This window comes from Lynx canadensis, chromosome A1 (genome assembly GCF_007474595.2).
Source record: "Lynx canadensis isolate LIC74 chromosome A1, mLynCan4.pri.v2, whole genome shotgun sequence".
In the NCBI taxonomy this organism is placed as follows: domain Eukaryota; kingdom Metazoa; phylum Chordata; class Mammalia; order Carnivora; family Felidae; genus Lynx; species Lynx canadensis.
Genome location: NC_044303.2, coordinates 109,633,097 through 109,650,606, shown reverse-complemented (window position 1 = coordinate 109,650,606; position 17,510 = coordinate 109,633,097). Strand labels below are relative to the sequence as shown.

Sequence of the window (17,510 nt, the reverse complement as noted above, 5' to 3'; positions counted from 1 at the left end):
CCTGCTCACACTCTCTGTCACTCTCAAAATAAATAAACTTAAAAAAAAGAAAGAAAATAATTCCATTTTCAATAGCATACAAAAGACTAAAATCTTCAAGAATACAACCAAAAACTGCATTATTTATATATTGAAAATGACAAAACATCACTGAGAGAAATTAAAGAAGACATAAATAAATGGAAAGGCATTCCATGTTCATAGATTAAAAGACTTGCATTGTTAAAATGGCAATACTTACCAAATTGATTTATAGATTCAATGTAATCCCTGTTAAGTTTCCAGATGGCTTTTTGCAGAAATTTACAAGGTGTTTCTAAAGTTTCCATGGAAATGCAAAGGATTCACAATAGCCAAAACAATCTTGAAAAAAGAGAACAAAGATGGAGGTCTCATAATATATGACTTCAAAACCTACTACAAACCTATAGCAATCAAGGTGTACTGGCATTTGGTTAGCCATTTAGATCAATGGAATTGAATTGAGAGTTTGGAAATCAACAGTCACATTCATGATCAACTGATTTTTGGCAAGGGTGCTACAAGTGGTTCAGTGGAGGGAAGAATAGTTTTTTCAGCAAATGGTGATAGGACAGCTGGATATTCATATGCAAACAATGAGGCTGGATCCCTGTACAACACCATATGTAAACATAATTCAAAATACATCATAGATCTAAATGTATGAGCTAAAACTGTAAAATTCTTAGAAGAATAAGTCTGCATGACCTTGGGTTAGGAAATGGTTTGTTAGATATGTACCAAAAGCACAACGAAAGAAACAGCAAAAGAAAAAATATATATAAATTGTATTTGATCTAAATCAAAAAACTTCTGCGCTTCAAAGAATGCTCTCCAGAAATTAAAAACACAACCCACAGAGAAAAATGTATGCATACTGTGTAACCCGAAAGGGACTTGTATTTAGCATACAGAAGGAACTCTTACAACTTAATAATGAAAAGACAAATAAAATGGGCAACGGATTTGCACGGATGCTTCTCTAAAGAAGAAGTCCAAATGGCCAATAAGCAGGTGAAAGCAAATGCATCATTAGTTATCAAGAAATTGTAAATCAAAACTGTAATAGGATCCTATTTTACACCAGTAGTATGACTATAAAAACAAAACACGAAACAAAACAAGAAAGTAGCAAGTGTTGCTGAGGATGTGGTGGAATTGTAAACCTCATAACGTTGCTGGTGAGAATGAAAAATTGCTGGTGGTGTGGCCATTGTAGAGAAAAGTTCAGTAGTTCCTCAAAATGTTAAACATTACAGTTACTGAATGACTCAGCAATTCCACTTGTAGGCATATTAGATGTAAGAGAAATGAAACATGTTCACACAGAAACTTGTAGTGGCAATATTCATAATGGCCAAAAAGTAGAAATAACCCAAATGTCCATCAAGTGACAAATGTATAAAAATGTGGTATATCCACATAACGGAATATTACTCCGCCTTATAAGTACAGAATTACTGATATATTCCACAACAGGGCTGAAGCTTGAAAACATTACTCTAAGTGATAGAAGTCATTCACAAAAGGCCACATATTATATAATTCAATTTATATGAAATGTTCCAAATAGGCAAATCTATGAGACATAAAGTAGATTGGTGATTGCCTAGGGCTAGGATGTTGGCGAGGAGCGGGTGGGATGAGTGGGAGTCACTATAATGAATATAGAGTCCCTTTTTGGGGTGATGAAAATGTTTAAAATTGATTGTGGTTATAGTCTGTGTATATAATAAAAGCCATTTATGTTTACAATTTAAATTGGTGACTTGTATGATGTCTGATTATATCTCAAGAAAGCTATGTATATGTGTTTACATAATATATATATACAGTATATTAGATGGTGATAAATACTATGGAGAAATATAAAATAGGGAGAAGATATAAGAAGATGGGTGATGAAAGCTGAAATTTTAAGTGGAGAGGTCATGGTAGGACTCATTGAGAAGGTGATGTGTGAACAAAGACATTCTGAAAGAGGTGGGGGAGTCATCAGGATATTTAGAGGGAGAGCTTTCCAGGGCTTAAGTTTGGATCTGAGCTTTGTCACTGCCCCTGTGTCTGACCTTGGACGGTTACTTAATGGCTCTGTATGTGAGTTTGTTTATCTGTAAAATACTTGTTCTTATTTTCTAGTAAAATGACTAACAGTACCTATTTCAAAAGGTTTTTATATGGATTAAATAATAAAAAAAGAAAGTAAAGCACTTAGAATAGTACACTGGCACTAAGTAAAATGCTTTATAGATGTTTTTATTATTTCCTACTGCAAGTGCAAAAGCTCTTTCGTTCTAAGATGGAACCATGCCCGGAAGGTCCGTTGAAGGAGGCCAAGTGGGGCTGGTGCAAAATAATGAGCAAGAGGGAAGATTGTAGGAAGTGGGGAAAGGGCCTGTGACTTTCAGTTTGTGAGATAGGAAATCATCGGCAGGTTTTGAATAGAGAAAAGACACTATCTGATTCATGTTTAAACACCATCTTTCTGGCTCCTGTGTTGAAAACATCTAAAAGAGGACAAGGGTGCACTCAAGGAAACCAATTTTGAGCTGTTGTAGTAATACAGATAACAGGTGACTGTGGTAGTGAGAAAGGGTTAGATTCTGGTTCTAGTTTGAAGATAGAAACAACAAGCTCTGCTTAAAGATTGATTATTGGGTATGAGAAAAAGAGACTGGTTTGACCTGAGCAATGGTCAGGATTCAGCTTAGATTTATTATGCTGAGGCAAGTCTGAGAGGGCACTTTTTTTTTTTTTTTTTTTTTTTTTTTTTTTTTTTAACGTTTCGCCAGGGGTTTGGGGTGGGGATGGGCAGTAGTAGTGTGTGTGTGGGCGGGGGCGGGAATCAACCTTTCAATTTTTGACAAGGATGATCTTGAAAAGCCTATTGCACATCCAAGCCCAGTAGTTGGTGTTCAGAGCGAGCTTCAGACAGGAAAGAAGATGGATCAAGATCATTCGTTCTTTCACAAATATTTATTGAAAACCTACTCTGTGCTAGGTCCTATTTTAAGTCCTATTTTAGGCTCTGGAGATACTTGTGAAAACACCTACAAAGCTCCTTATGACCTTATCTGTAAGAGAGGTCATAAACAAGTCAGCAATCAGGCTGAGTCTTTAACTCTCCGCATGGACGCAGTGTACAACTGTTTTTTAAATTTTTTCCTATGGGTTTTTTTTTTTTTTTTTTTTAACGTTTACTCATTTTCGAGAGAAGAGAGAGAGCATGAGCGGGGAAGGGGCAGAGAGAGGGAGACAAAGAATCTGAAACAGGCTCCAGGCTCTGAGCTGTCAGCCCAGAGCCCGACGCGGGGCTCAAAGTCACGGACTATGAGATCATGACCTGAGCTTAAGTCGGACGCTCAAGCGACTGAGCCACCCACGTGCCCCCCTATGGTTGTTTTTAATGCTGGGAATATTGCCAGAGCCAGAAAGGTAGTCGCGGGATTTAGGAGCGCCTCCCCCTGCCTACCGGTGGCAGCCAGGTATCCCCGCCCCAATGCGGGCCAGAGTTCTAGCGCAGTCAAATGGCAGCATTGCGCAGGCGCAGCCTTAGTCTGGCGTCCTAGGAGACGGACTCGGAAAGCTTCCGCGCAGGCGTAATTCAGAAGGCCGAGAGAGCCTGAGGCCCGGGGACGGGGCGGGGCGAGCTCGCAGTGCGCGTGCGCACAGCCTGCTCTCGCCCGAGGAGCCGCAGTCTCGAGAGCGCCAAGGCGGTATTTCGGTAATCTCTGACAAACCTCTCCTGCGAACCCGGCGCCGTTGGACTGCGCCCAGGGCGGGGACGTCAGCGGGGCACAGGAGGGAGCCACGATGCCGGTGAGGAGAGTCGCTCAGCTGCTGGGATTCCTCATCCCAGCGGCCTGGCTCGGGGGCGCGGCTGTTGCCATGGAGGCGCGGAACAGGCAGGCGTCTGGGGTGGGGCGGGGCAGGGTCAGCTCTGCTGGCCCCAGCGGTTGGGGAGCCTGGCGGGTGGGCTCGAGCCCGCGAGGATCCTGCCGGTCCTGGGAGGGGCCCCGGGCAGGCCCTGCTGTCTTCGCCGGTGCTGCATCCCGCAGGGCCTGTGCTGCTTGACATAAAGGCACAGCGCCTGAGGATGCGCTCTCGCTCCCAGCCCTGCTAGCTGAGTGGGGCGCCTGGGAGCGGCCGCGGGGGGTCGGCTTTGGATGCTCCGCACCTGGTGGGGTCTGTACGCCAAGGAGCCCAGCTCCGGAAAGGAGCGAAACGAGAGCTGCCTGTTCTTACTCCAGCCCTTGACTCGAGCTGTCATTCCTTTCGTGGTGCTTTCGCTTACAGTGCAGAATGTAACCCGTAGGTGTCTTTGTGTGTGAGGCCGGGGGTTGGGTGGTATGTTTGTCTTGTAGGATTTCACAGGACATTATCGTACATTTAATAGGGGGCGTCCTAAGTCCATTATAGGGTCATGGAGAACACATAGGGCTTTGGTTGTTTTTCTTCTGGTCCGAGGCCTCGGACAATTATTTAATCTTTCTGGGTCTTTAATTCCCACGTAATTAAACTTTTCCTCATGGGGTTTTATCAGGATGAAATAAGGTAACGCACAACGGAATTGAAGGACAGTACTTGACATTTAGCATTAAATGCCAGTATTCCGTGATCTTGCTTTCAAGTTATTTATCAGTTCACTCAGCAAATACTGGGAATCAATCACAAGTTAGGCACTGGAGGTAAAATATTGAGCAAAACCAGACAGGTTCTTGAACTTGGGAACATAGAAGCTTGCCTTAATGGGCAGAGGTGAAAATCATGTTGGTAGAGACAAGACCCTTAACATTAACGAAGTGAATGGGTGGCATATAATAGAAAGTAGCTTCTGGTGAGTTGTAAGGTGTTTCTATGTAGGAACGCTGGCTTATACATGTCAGATCATCTTTTTTTTCTTAAAAAAATTTTTTTAATGTTTATTTTTGAGAGAGAGAGAGGGAGACACAGAATCTGAAGCAGGCTCCATGCTCTGAGCTGTCAGCACAGAGCTGGTCATGGGGCTCAAACCCATGAACCACGAGATGGTGACCTGAGCCAAAGTCAGACACTTAACCAACTGAGCCACCCAAATCATCGTTTTTTTCCAAGAGAATCTAGAAATTGTTATTTTTATGAAATTTCTCCATTTTTGAATTTTAGCAACTAATTAAAAAATATTTTTAAATTCTATGAGCCAAACAAAAAGTATTTGCGGGCTGAATTCAGTCCCTTGAATACCAGTTCGCAACCTCTAGTGTAGACAGATAGGACAGACCATCAAATAAGAAGCAAAGTAGAATTGAAACCGTTGTAGAGGAGGGAGAGAGTAGGGTGCTCTCAGGGCCTATACCAGGATTTGACCTAGTTAGGGAAGTCTTTCCAAGTGAAGTGGCTGTTTTGGTGAGATCTGAGAATAAGTGAAGGTGAGAGTGAGGAATGTTCTAGGCAGAAGGAACAGCACATGGAGAGGCTTGTGGTAAGAAGGAGCATGGTGAACAGAAAAGGCTTAAAAAAAAAACCCAACAAACCCGTGTGGCTGTGGCTAAGAAAGCCAAGCAGGGAAACTTGTGAAATAAGGCTAGACAAGTAGACATGGGCCAGAGCCAGGTCTTAAAGGCCGCCTTAAGGACTGTGATTTTCATACACAGTCCTTATGTCAGTGATGTCAGCGGGAAGCCTTTGCGGAGTTGTAACTAAGGGAGCGTCATGATTAAATTTGTATTGAAGCTGACTGCCATGTAGGGAACAGACTGTAGGAGAACCTAACTAGATGCAGGTGTCCCATTAAGGAGCCTTACAATGCAGGGTGAGAGAATGGGGACTAGACTAACGTGGTGAAAGTAGAGAAGGGGAGAGGTATCTTGTGTTGGTACTGTTCAACTAAACGATTGACCTTTACTTCAGTAACCGGATTGTATTTTTCTAATTGAAGTATAATTGACCTATAATAATTTCACCTGTACCACGTGATTTAATATTTGTATTCCTCGTGAAATAATCCCCACAGTAAGTCTAGTTACCATCCATTGCCAGAGTTAAATTTTTTTTTCTTATGAGAAATTTCAAGATACAGTCTTTCAGCAACTTCCAAATATGTATTTTCAAATATGTATTATTGACTGTAGTCACCATGCCATATATTATTTATACATGACTCATGTATTTTATAACTGGAAATTTGTACATTTTGATCCCTTTCACCCATTTTGTCTACCTCCGTACCCAGCTCCCCTCTGGCAACCACTAATCTGTTCTTTGTATCTACAAGTTTTGTTTTGTTTGTTCATTTGTTTTTTTTAGATTCCACGTATAAGTGAAATCGTACAGTATTTGTCTTTGTTAAGGATTATATTTTAACATAGAGTCTTAATCATAAAATTTCAAAAATTGAAACTTTACATGTATAGATGTTCATAAGGTTAGAGGCATACTAAAACATTTATGTCTGCTATTGGGCTTTCTTTTCTGTGTTTTATTTAATGTTGTCTTTTATAGAGAAGATAGACTACATACAGTTACGTGATTAAAAAAAACATTTGACTAATGCATTGTAGAAAATAAAAGTCTCGGGAACACAGAACCTACTACTATATTCTTGATTAAAGTTGTTAACCATGTTCACGTGTGTTTTCCTATAGGCAGGAAACACAGAGGAAGTCAGGGACTTTTATGCAGAAAGGCAGTCTATAATATACTGGTTCATTTTCTGCTTGAATAGCACTTATTTACTATAAATGTAAATTAGATTTTCTCTCCCCTCATTTGTATTATAAAAAAAAACTATTTGCCTTTTCATATCTTTTAATAAGCCTTTTCTATATATCTGTAAGATCTTTAATTGCATTTAACAAATATTCATGGAGTATTTAATATGTGCAAGGTACTAGGATGGCAAAGTAGCCTTTTTCAAATTTGAAATTTAATTTGCTGAAGGTAAAAGTAAATATTCTTTTCATTATTTGTGAATATTTTCTCCACCAGATCAATAAATCAGAGAAGCCTGAAAGCTGTGATAATGTGAAGGTGGTTGTTAGGTGCCGGCCCCTCAACGACAGAGAGAAATCAATGTGCTATAAACAAGCTGTCAGTGTGGATGAGATGAGGGGAACTATTACTGTACATAAGACTGATTCTTCCAATGAACCTCCAAAGACATTTACTTTTGATACTGTGTTTGGACCAGAGAGTAAACAACTTGATGTTTATAACTTAACTGCAAGACCTATTATTGATTCTGTTCTTGAAGGCTACAATGGTGAGTATAAAGTCCACTTTTTAAAAAAATAACTTTATTGAGGTATTAATACCCTATAATTTCACCCATTGTAATCATACAGTTTGATGAGTTACAGTAAATACATACAGTTTTGAAACTATCACCACAATCCAGTTTTATGACCCCTGAAATTTCTTTATGTGCCTTTGCATTCCCATCTCCAGGCTGCCGTTGACCTGCTTTTGTCTATAGTTCTGTCTTTCCTTGAAATTCCATGTAAACCAAAGCATACTCTATCTCATCTTTATTATCTGTTTTCTTTCACTTGTATAATGTTGTTGAGGGTCACCCATGTTGTTGTGTATATCAGTTCTTTGTTCCTTTTTAATGCTGAATTCCATTTTATGAATATACCTCCTTTAGTGATCTTTGATGGAAATTTGGATTGTTCCAGTTTTTTGCCTATTATAAATAGTCCTGCTGTGAACATTCTTTTATAAGTCTTTATGCAACTAAATTTTAAAATTTCTCTTGGGTAGATACCTAGAAGTGGAATTTCTGGGTCATATGGTTAAGGTATATTTGTTTTTGAAGAAATTGCCAAACTGTTTTTGAGAGTGGTGACTATTAATTTGTTTTCCTCATGAGCATGGTATGAGGGTTCTAGTTTCCTCACATTCTCACCAACATTTAGATTATCAGTCTTTTTAATTATAGCTGTTGTAGAAGCTCTGTGGTGGTATTTCATTGTTTTAACTTGTATTTCTCTGTAACTAATAATGTTGAGCAGCTATTCATATACTTATTTTCTAAATGTTTGTTTATTTTTGAGGTGGGGGAGCAGAGAGAGAGGGAGAGAGGGAATCCCAAGCAGGCTCCACACCATCAGTGCAGGGCTGGATCTTGTGAATCGTGAGATCATGACCTGAGCTGAAATCAAGAGTCAGATGCTTAACTGACTGAGCCACCAGGGAACCCTGTGGGAAGGTTTTTAACTAAAGATTCAATTTCTTTAATAATATAGCGATGTTCAAGTTACCTATTTTTCTTTTAGTAAGCTCCGGTAGTTTATCTTTCATGGAAGTTGTCGAATTTATTGGCAACAAGTTGTTTATGTCAGTCCTCTATCATTCTTATGTTAGAATGTGGTGTGATCTTTTTCAGTAAGATACTGGTACGTGATACATGATAGGTCGTAATTTGTGTCTTCTCTTTTTCTTGTGATTAGTCTGGCAGGAGGTTTAACAATTTTACTGATTTTGTCAAAAAACTGGCTTTTGGTTTTAATAATTTTCCTTTATTATTTTTTACATTTTCTATTTTGTGAATTTCTGCTTTGATCTTTGTTTTTCCCTCCTACTTTATTCCTCTTTTTCTTTGTTATGGTGGAAGCTGAGGTCATTGTTTTGAGACCTATATTCCTTTCTAATATAGAGGTTTAATGCTATGAATTAACCCCTAACTACTGCGTTAGTAGCATTGTATGGATTTTGACACACTGTGTTTTCATTTTCATGCAGTGCAAGAACTTTCTTCCTTCCCTTTTGATTTCTTCTTTGATCCTTGGGTTATTTAGAAATGTGTTAAGGGGTGCCTGGGTGGCTCAGTCAGTTAAGTGTCTGACTTTGGCTCAGGTCATGATCTCACAGTTAGTGGATTCAAGCCCCGTGTGGGCCTCTGTGCTGTCAGCTCGGAGCCTGGAGCCTTCTTCAAATCCTGTGTCTCCCTCTTTCTCTTCCTGTACCCTGCTCGTGCTATGTTGCGTGTGCTCTCTCTCTCAAAAATAAATAAGTATTAAAAAAATACTTTAAAAAAATAAAAAAGTGTTCATTTCCAGATATTTTGGGATTTTCCAGAGATCTGTTACTGATGTCTAGTTTAATTCCATTTTAGTCAGAGAAATACTATGTAAAACTTGAATCTTTTGAAATTAGAGATGTGTTGTATAATCTAGAATGAAGTTTATTATTAAATGTTTGTATATTCTTTAAAAAAAATTTTTTTTAATGTTTGTTTATTTTTTGAGAGAGAGAGAGAGTGAGACAGAGTGTGAGTGGGGGAGGGCTAGAGAGAGGGAGACAGAATCAGAAGCAGGCTCCAGGCTCTGAGCTGTCAGCACAGAGCCTGACGCAGGGCTCAAACCTATGAACCGTGAGATCATGACCTGAGCTGAAGTCGGACACCCAACCGACTGAGCCACCCAGGCTCCCCTAAATGTTTGTATATTCTTGAAAAGAATGTGTATTTTGCTTTTGTTGGGTGGAGTGTTCTATAAATGTTCATTTCATTACATCAATTTGTTCAATAGTGTCGTTCAGATTTTCTTTATACTTAATTATTTTCTACTTGGTGTGTCAATTACTGAGAGAGGGGTTTCGAATTCTCTGACTTCGTTTTTGTATTTGCTTTTTCCTTTCAGTTCTATCACTTTTTACTTAATGAATTTTGAAACCCTCTGAGTAGGTGCATAAATGCTTAGGCGTTTTAAATCCTTGTGGTGAGTTAATCTCTTTTTCATGATGAAATTACTCTCTTTATCCCTGGTAATATTCCTTACTCTGAAACCTACTTTGTCTGATATTGATATAGACATTCTAATTTTCTTTTGATGCTATGTTAACATAGTATATCTTCTTTCATCCTTCTACTTTGAACCTACTTGTGTTTTTATATTGAAAGTGCATTTCTAGTAGGTAGCTATACTGGAAGTCACTAAGATTACCACATTTGCAGATTGCTAGGAGAAGTCAAGGGAGTCAGTCTATAGTTGTACTTACAGCTTTGGCTTATTAGAGCAAAAAAGACACACATGCATAGCCAAAAGAAAGAAGGAAAGGAAGGAAGAAAGAAAAGAAATGAAAAAAGGAAGAAAGAAAACAAAAAACAGCAAAGGGAAAAGGTGCCTGGGGTGAAGTGTGGAGGAAACCAGGTACAGACTTCCAAGAGTCCTCTCCTACTAGTAGGCACACAAGATGTGCTTAATTGTTCTACCATTGACTATGATAGTACTTGTTAAATGTTGTTTGTCAGAGAAGCTCTGTAAGAGACACAGTGTCCAAACTTTTTATTGGAGCCTGCTCATATGGGCACCCTCAGCCTAACACTTGCCAAGATCCCAGGCTCTCAGGAGAAGGAAAGCAGGTGTTTAGCACAAACCACCTTGTTTATATAAACAAGTTAGGCATAGTGAGCTACTCTTACCAGTTAGGGAGTGATGAGAACCCTTCTTAAATCCAAATTCCCAGGTGCTAGTCAAAAGCCACCTTTGAAAGCAGGCCTCTCAAAGAATAGCAGTCCCAGATCTGTTGTTAGCTCTTTTTGGCACAGCACTGTATAGTTGGTAGTATTTTGAGTGTGTGTGTGTGTTTTTTTTTTAAACTCAGTCTTGCTAACTCTGCTTCTTCACTGCGGGTATTGAGACAATTTATGTCTTGCTTTTTGTTTTCTCTTTGTACTCTTTTCCTCTTTTTATGCCTTCTTTTGTATTATTTTTATTATTCCATTCTTCTCTGTTGGCATATATAGCAATACATCTTTGTTTTATTTTAGTGGTTGCATTAAAGTTTATAGTATAAATCTTTAATGTATCCCACTTTACCTTCAGGTGATACTATGCTACTTAAAAAAATTTTGTAGTGCTGTACTTCCAGTGGTTGTCTCCTCAGTATTGTGCTGTTGTTTACTTCTACATGTTATGCACTCCAAACCACATTGTTAATATTTTTGTTTAAACCATCAGTTATCTTTTAAAGAGATTTAAATAATAGGAAAAAACATATATTACTTATAACTACTTATGTAGTTAACATTTTTGGTACTCTTTATTCCTTTATGTAGATCTATATTTCCATCTAGTAACATTCCTTCTGGTTTGAAAAACTTCCTTAAATATTTCTCAAGTGCAAGTCTACTGGTGATGAATTCTTTCAGATTTTGTAGTCTAAAAAGTATTTATTTTGCCTTTGTTTTTGAAAGAAATTTTCACTAGGTATGGGATTCTAGGTTGATAGCTTTTTTTAATACTTGAAGAATATACCTCTCCTGTCTTCTCATTTGCATTTTTTCCTCCTGGAATTCTGCTTTTCTTCTTACCTTGGTTCTTCTTTACATGACATATCTTTCTTTGGGTGCTTTTAAGATCTTCTCTGTCACTGGTTTTGAGCAATTTGATTATGATGTGCCACGTTTTTTTCTTTATGTTTCTGTGCTTACTATTCATTAAGCTTTTTGGATCTGTGAGTTTGTAGTTTTCATCAGATTTGGAAAAATTTCAGGCATTGTCTCTTCAAATATTTTTCCTGTCCCCACCCTTTTTTTGGGGGTCTGCAGTAACATGTATATCAGGCTGCTTGAAATTGTCCCACAGCTCATTGATGCTGTTTTTCTTTTTTCTGTTTTTTTCCTCTGTTACATTTTTTACTGTTTCTACTGATGTATATTCAAGTTGACTGATCTTCTATTCTGCAGTGTTGAATCTGCCATTTACCTTATCTATTGTATTTTTCATCCCACATGTAATTTTTATTTTTAGAAGTTTGATTTGGGTCTTTGTTGTATCTTCTGTCCAAGTTCTTTCAAATATCCATCCAAAGTTTCCACCTACTTTTTAACATGTAGAATATAGTTTTTATAACTGTTTTAATGTCCCTATCTGCTAATTCTAACATTTGTGTCCATTCTGAATTGGTTTTGACTGATTGATGGATTTTTTCATTAAGAGTCATATCTTTTTTGCAAGTTTGGCAAATTTTGATTGGGTGCCAGGACACTGTGAGTTTCACCTTGGCTCTTGAATTTTTTTATTTCTATCAATATTGATGAACTTTGTTCTGAGTTGCAGTTACTTGAAAATGGTTTGATTCTTTTAGATCTTTTAAGATCTTTAGTTAGGAGTGGAACAGTGTTCAGTCTGAGGTTATTTCCCTAAGAATGAGGCAAGACCTTTTTGTACCTAATGTCCTGTGAATCATGAGGTTTTCCAGTCTGACTGGTATAAATAGATACTGTTTCTGGCCTGTTTGAGTGCCGGGGACTCTTCCTTCCAAATGATTCCCGCCCCCCTCCCCCCCCCCCCCATTTAGATAGTTTCCTCACACTCTTGAGATGCTTAGTACTCAGCTGAGTATTTGAGGAAGACCATCTGTAGATGTCTGGAATCTGGAGTTTTGTGTGCACTGTTGTCCTCTCTACTGCTGTGCCCTACAGCATATAGCTGCGTTGGGCTCTCTGGACTGTGGCTCCTTCTTGACTCAGGGAATCCACCCAGCACTCCTTGGGTTCCCCATCCTGGTCCGTGGCTCTGATTATCTCACAAGCCAGGAAGCTGGGATGTCATAGGGCCCACCTCACCTGTTTGCCAATTTTCAGGGGTCACGGCCTTTTGTTGACTGGAGTCCATGGTCTTGAAAACTGTTGTTTCGTATTTGTTTCAGTCAGGAGGGTGAATCTGGTCCTTGTTACTCTATCTTTGTTGGAAGCTGAAGTGTCACAAGTTTAATTTTGAAATAATAGAACTGTGTATTTTAAAAAATGTTGTATGAATTAGTATGTAAATGTCAAGGGACTTTTCACCTATTTTGCACCTATTATGCTGAAAATTGTTGATAGTAACATAGAAAAACATTTGGAAAAAGGACCAAAATCAGGACTGCTGTAACATAGAATGTTACATTATTTAAATGTATTATTCAAATGTGGAAAGACAAATACATAATCCTTCTACCATTTAAAACTTTTTAAAAAAGTTAGTGAACTTCATTTTTTAGAACAGTTTTAGTTTAAAGCAAAATTGAAAAAAGTACAGAGAGGGGCGCCTGGGTGGCTCAGTCGGTTGAGTGTCCGACTTCAGCTCAGGTCATGATCTTGCAGTTCGTGAGTTTGAGTCCCGCGTCAGGCTCTGTGCTGACAGCTCAAAGCCTGGAGTCTGCTTCAGATTCTGTGTCTCCTTCTCTCTTTGCCCCTACCCCACCTGTACTCTGTCTCTCTCTCAAAAATAAGCAAACATTAAAAAATATTAAAAAAAGAAAGAAAAAAGCACAGAGATTTCCCATATATCCTTTGTCCCCAAACGTATACAAAGTTCCCCACTCTCAACATCCTCCACTACAGTGGTATATTTGTTACAACTGATGAACATACACTGACATGTCATTATCATCCAAAGTCCATAGTTCACATTAGGGTTCACTCTTGTACATTCTGTGGGCTTTGACAAAAAATATAATGACATGTGTCTACTGTTGTAATATCATAAATAATAGTTTCATTCTGTGCACTGCTTGTTTATCTTTCCTTCCCCTACTAAGCCTGGCAACCACTAATGCTTTTACTGTCTCCATAGTTTCACCTTTTCTAGAATATCATATAGTATGTAAACTTTCAGTTTGGCTTCTTCCACTTAGTTAATAGGCCCTGAAGTTTTCCCCGTGTCTTTTCATGGCTTGATAGCTTATATCTTTATTTATGCTGATAATGGATAATACTGTATTATTTGGCTGTACCACAGTTTATTTATTCACCTACCTACTGAGGGACATCTTGGTTGCATCCAAGTTTTGGCAGTTAGAATTATGCCCTGAAATAAAAATCCACGTGCAGATTTTTTGTAGGCCTTCCACCATTTTAAAGATGTAGTTAGGAAATAGGGAGATGTGGTAAGATTTCAGGTCGTTTTTAGTTTTTAAAAAGTAGAGTTTTAAGAGAAGTTCATATGAAGGAAATTCTGGCATTAGATTTGTTAAACTGGATGTAAAAAACTAGGAATTTGGAATTTCCTCTCTGAAAATGAGATGAGATTCTTTTGTTTTCAGGCATTCCTGATCCTTCTTTCTCAGCTCTAAAATTAGAGATTAATAACCTTTTTAAATTAGTAATCTTCATGTATGTAATGCATTCATAGAAGTTGCATTAGGAATTAATTTTGAATTCAAAAAATTTCTGGCCGTTACATACTTTTTAAAAGTATGAGCTCTGGACCCAAATGGACTGTGTGCAGACCTTCTTTCTACCACTTAACTATGACATTGAACAAGTAATCCAACCTCTGTAAGCCTTCGATTCCTCAACTAAAGCATGGAAATAGAAATAGTGCCCAGCTTTTAGGATTGGGGTGAAAATTCAGTAAGGATGCATGTAAAGTACATGCCTAGCTCATAGCAGATGATCTGTAAATGATAGCTGTTGTGTCAGTTATAAAGTGCAGTCTGTGAGTTCATAATATTTTTAGCTCTTTTGAATGCAATAATGCATTTTTTTATGGCAGAGTTTGCCATATTCAGTGAGTTAGAAAAAAATTAAGACTTTTTTATTCCCATGTGTAAAAAATGGCTTCTGTTGTGATTAATTATTGTGCTTATTGTCACAGAAAGTCTAGAAATGATGATGACATAAGAGGTTAACTGCATAGAGTGATAGTTGAAAAGCCTTTGTCATTTGGGCTGTCACTTCCTGTGCTGTGTTCTTAAACTGAGCTGTCTCCCGTGGAAATCACATGCACTCGTAGGGCTTCACTGAGCAAATACATTTCATCCCTCCACCTGCCTGCTTGATGCATGTATTTATTTGGTTGTGTCACGGGCACTTAAAGCTCAGTGTGCCCTGCACTGAATTCATGGTCTTTCTTTTCAAACTGTCATTTTTTCTAGTGCTGTTCACCATCTCAGTATACAGCAGTATACAGCATAGCCATACATCCCTTTGTTCAAGCCGGAAATTTGAAAGTCGTCCTGGATTCCTCCCCTGGCTAGTTATTTCCAGGTGCTGTTGATTCTGTTACATGTCTCTGAAATCCTTCCACCTTTCTCACTCCCTTCTGTTGTCAGCTCCAGCTCTTTGACTGATTTCTTCACAAATCTCCCTTTGCTTTCTTCCAATTCTATGTACACAGTATAGCTGTAGCGATTCTGATTCACTCCTAACTGCAGAATCATTCTTTGGCTTCGCTTTGCTTTTATGATACCTTCTTAAAACCTTAGTATGGTCTTCGTGGCCCTGTGTGATTAGGCTCCTGCTGGTGTCTTTAGCTCTGTCTACATCCATCTTCATTTTCCATCTCTGTTTCCTTCATTCTGATCTCATTTCATTTCCTCAAAACCTCTCTTTTTTCTCTCTTGCCTCTTGCTGTCCACTCTGTTACTATCTCTTACTCATATTTCAGATTGCATCTTAAATTTTAGCTTTTCTGGAATGCCTTTCCTGATCCCCCCCCACCCCCGCATTTCCTCTTGCATCAGTTCTCCTGCCTACACTATGTCCCTTTATTGTCATCTAGAATTCTGTTTCTCAGTCCCAGGACTCATCCTCCTATAAATATTTGACCAATACCTCCTTTCCAAGATTACACACACTGTAAGATTAAGGACTATGTTTGTCTTGTTTGTCACTGTGTCCGCTGCTGCCTAGCACAATACCATACTCAGGTGTGTGGTGAGTAGTTGTTGAATGAATGAATTTAGGTGTTTAGAAAGTTTAAATTCTATCTGTAATTACCTGTAATGATTGTATTGTCACCTTTTTTGACTCCCCTATTCCTTACTGCTTTTACTTCAAAAATACGTATTTTTTAAGTAATGAATTTATTTTAGGATAAAGAAGAAAGAAAATACCATTTACTTTTACTCTACCCGGCATCATGATGGTCGCTTGGATTAAATTGTTTCATTTGGTTCTTACTATTAATGTCGGGTACTTATTCTTATCCTTGTTTTACCACTGAGGAGACAGTCTCTGGGTAGATTCTTGTGTCAGGTCATATGGCTCACCACTGGCAGATAGGTCACACTGAGGTCTTTCCATTCTAGAACTTGTCTTCTTTTGCTCCTGCAATTGTACTACCTTCTCCAACGTAATGTTTACACTAAGTAATTAGCATACACATTATAATGAATTTCTTATGCTTAGCCATGGTGTAAGACTTTACATTTACGGTTTGGGATACTTTTTATTAATAATTAGGAATATATCATTGATTTTAGGGCTTTAACAGTGCTTGGCTTACCTGGCACAGAGTACATGTTATAATTGTTGATAATAGAAGTGAAATTTGTACTTGAGTAAATTTTAAATCCAAGGAAGAAATTGCATCACAGTGTCAAAGGAATTATTTTTAAGAGCTGTTATCCTGTAGCATTGGACTCTAAAAGTGATTGAATCTCTTCATCATTTTCAGGGACTATTTTTGCATATGGACAAACTGGAACAGGCAAAACTTTTACCATGGAAGGCGTTCGAGCTGTTCCTGAACTTAGAGGAATCATTCCAAATTCATTTGCTCACATATTTGGTCATATTGCAAAAGCAGAGGGAGATACAAGGTAAAAGAGAATTCTTTTATTTTCTACTATTGAGAAGTACAAACACAAGAAAGGCATATAGGCACATATCTTCTCAATACATATTAAAACTGTTCTTGTAAGTATTTCTCTGTTTTTTTAAATGATGTTTTATTTACAGATTTTTGGTTCGAGTGTCTTACTTGGAAATATATAATGAAGAAGTTCGTGACCTTTTGGGCAAGGATCAGACACAGAGGTTAGAGGTAAGGATAACTGGAATTGAAGTGCTTTCCAAAGCAGTAAAATGTTAACTAAATTAAAGTTCCTTTTGTACAAAAGGTACTTTTAATAGTTTACTTATTTTTTTTACCTGTTTATATGGTCCCGATTCAAAATTTTAAATATTGTGAAAATTTATGCATTGAAAAGTTGTTGCTACTCCATTTTCTCCCCACCCTAAGATAACCACTGTCAGTATTCCTTCAGTGTTCCTTTATGTAAATACAAACAAATAGAATTTTACTTCTGCTCTGTAAGTAGCTCTATATGTATATTGATCTGCACTTTTTTTTTTAATTAAAATTCTTCTTCAGGTAAGTGTAGAGTTATGTGCAGCTGTTAAGAAGGAATATGGAGAGATTACCCTTTACATAGAAGTTCTTTTTACACAGTTTTCCCCAGTAGTCATATTTTATACATACAGAGCTTTAGTACTGTATCACAACCATGATATTGACATTGCTACAGTCTATAGATTTTACTTAAGTGCCCAGTTTTTCTTGTACTCATTTGTACTTTGTACTATTTTGTCACATGTTTATGTGATCTGTCCACTACCACGTCAAGGTACTAAGCAGTTGTATCACAAAGATGCCTCATGTTGCCCTTTTATGACCACATCCACCTCTCTCCTGACTATGTTCGTCTGTCCCCTTCCCTAACCCATGACAGTCCCTAATCTTCTTTCCAATTCTAAAATTTTGTTGTTTCAAAAATGTTATATAAATAGAGCCTTA

At 38.0% G+C, this 17,510-nt stretch overlaps 1 protein-coding gene across 3 annotated transcripts in view; it reads left to right on the top strand.

The window, feature by feature from the left end:
- Window positions 1-3,674: 3,674 nt before the first annotated feature.
- The window catches only part of KIF3A (kinesin family member 3A), a 48,488-nt gene continuing 34,652 nt past the window's right edge, over window positions 3,675-17,510 (top strand). For all 3 annotated transcript variants that reach the window (XM_030317903.2, XM_030317895.2, XM_030317887.2), the window contains exons 1-4: window positions 3,675-3,840; window positions 6,988-7,261; window positions 16,389-16,533; window positions 16,673-16,757. In XM_030317903.2, coding sequence (XP_030173763.1) covers window positions 3,835-3,840; window positions 6,988-7,261; window positions 16,389-16,533; window positions 16,673-16,757 — 510 coding nt within the window. In that variant the 5' untranslated portion in view covers window positions 3,675-3,834. The remainder of the gene's footprint in view (window positions 3,841-6,987; window positions 7,262-16,388; window positions 16,534-16,672; window positions 16,758-17,510) is intronic.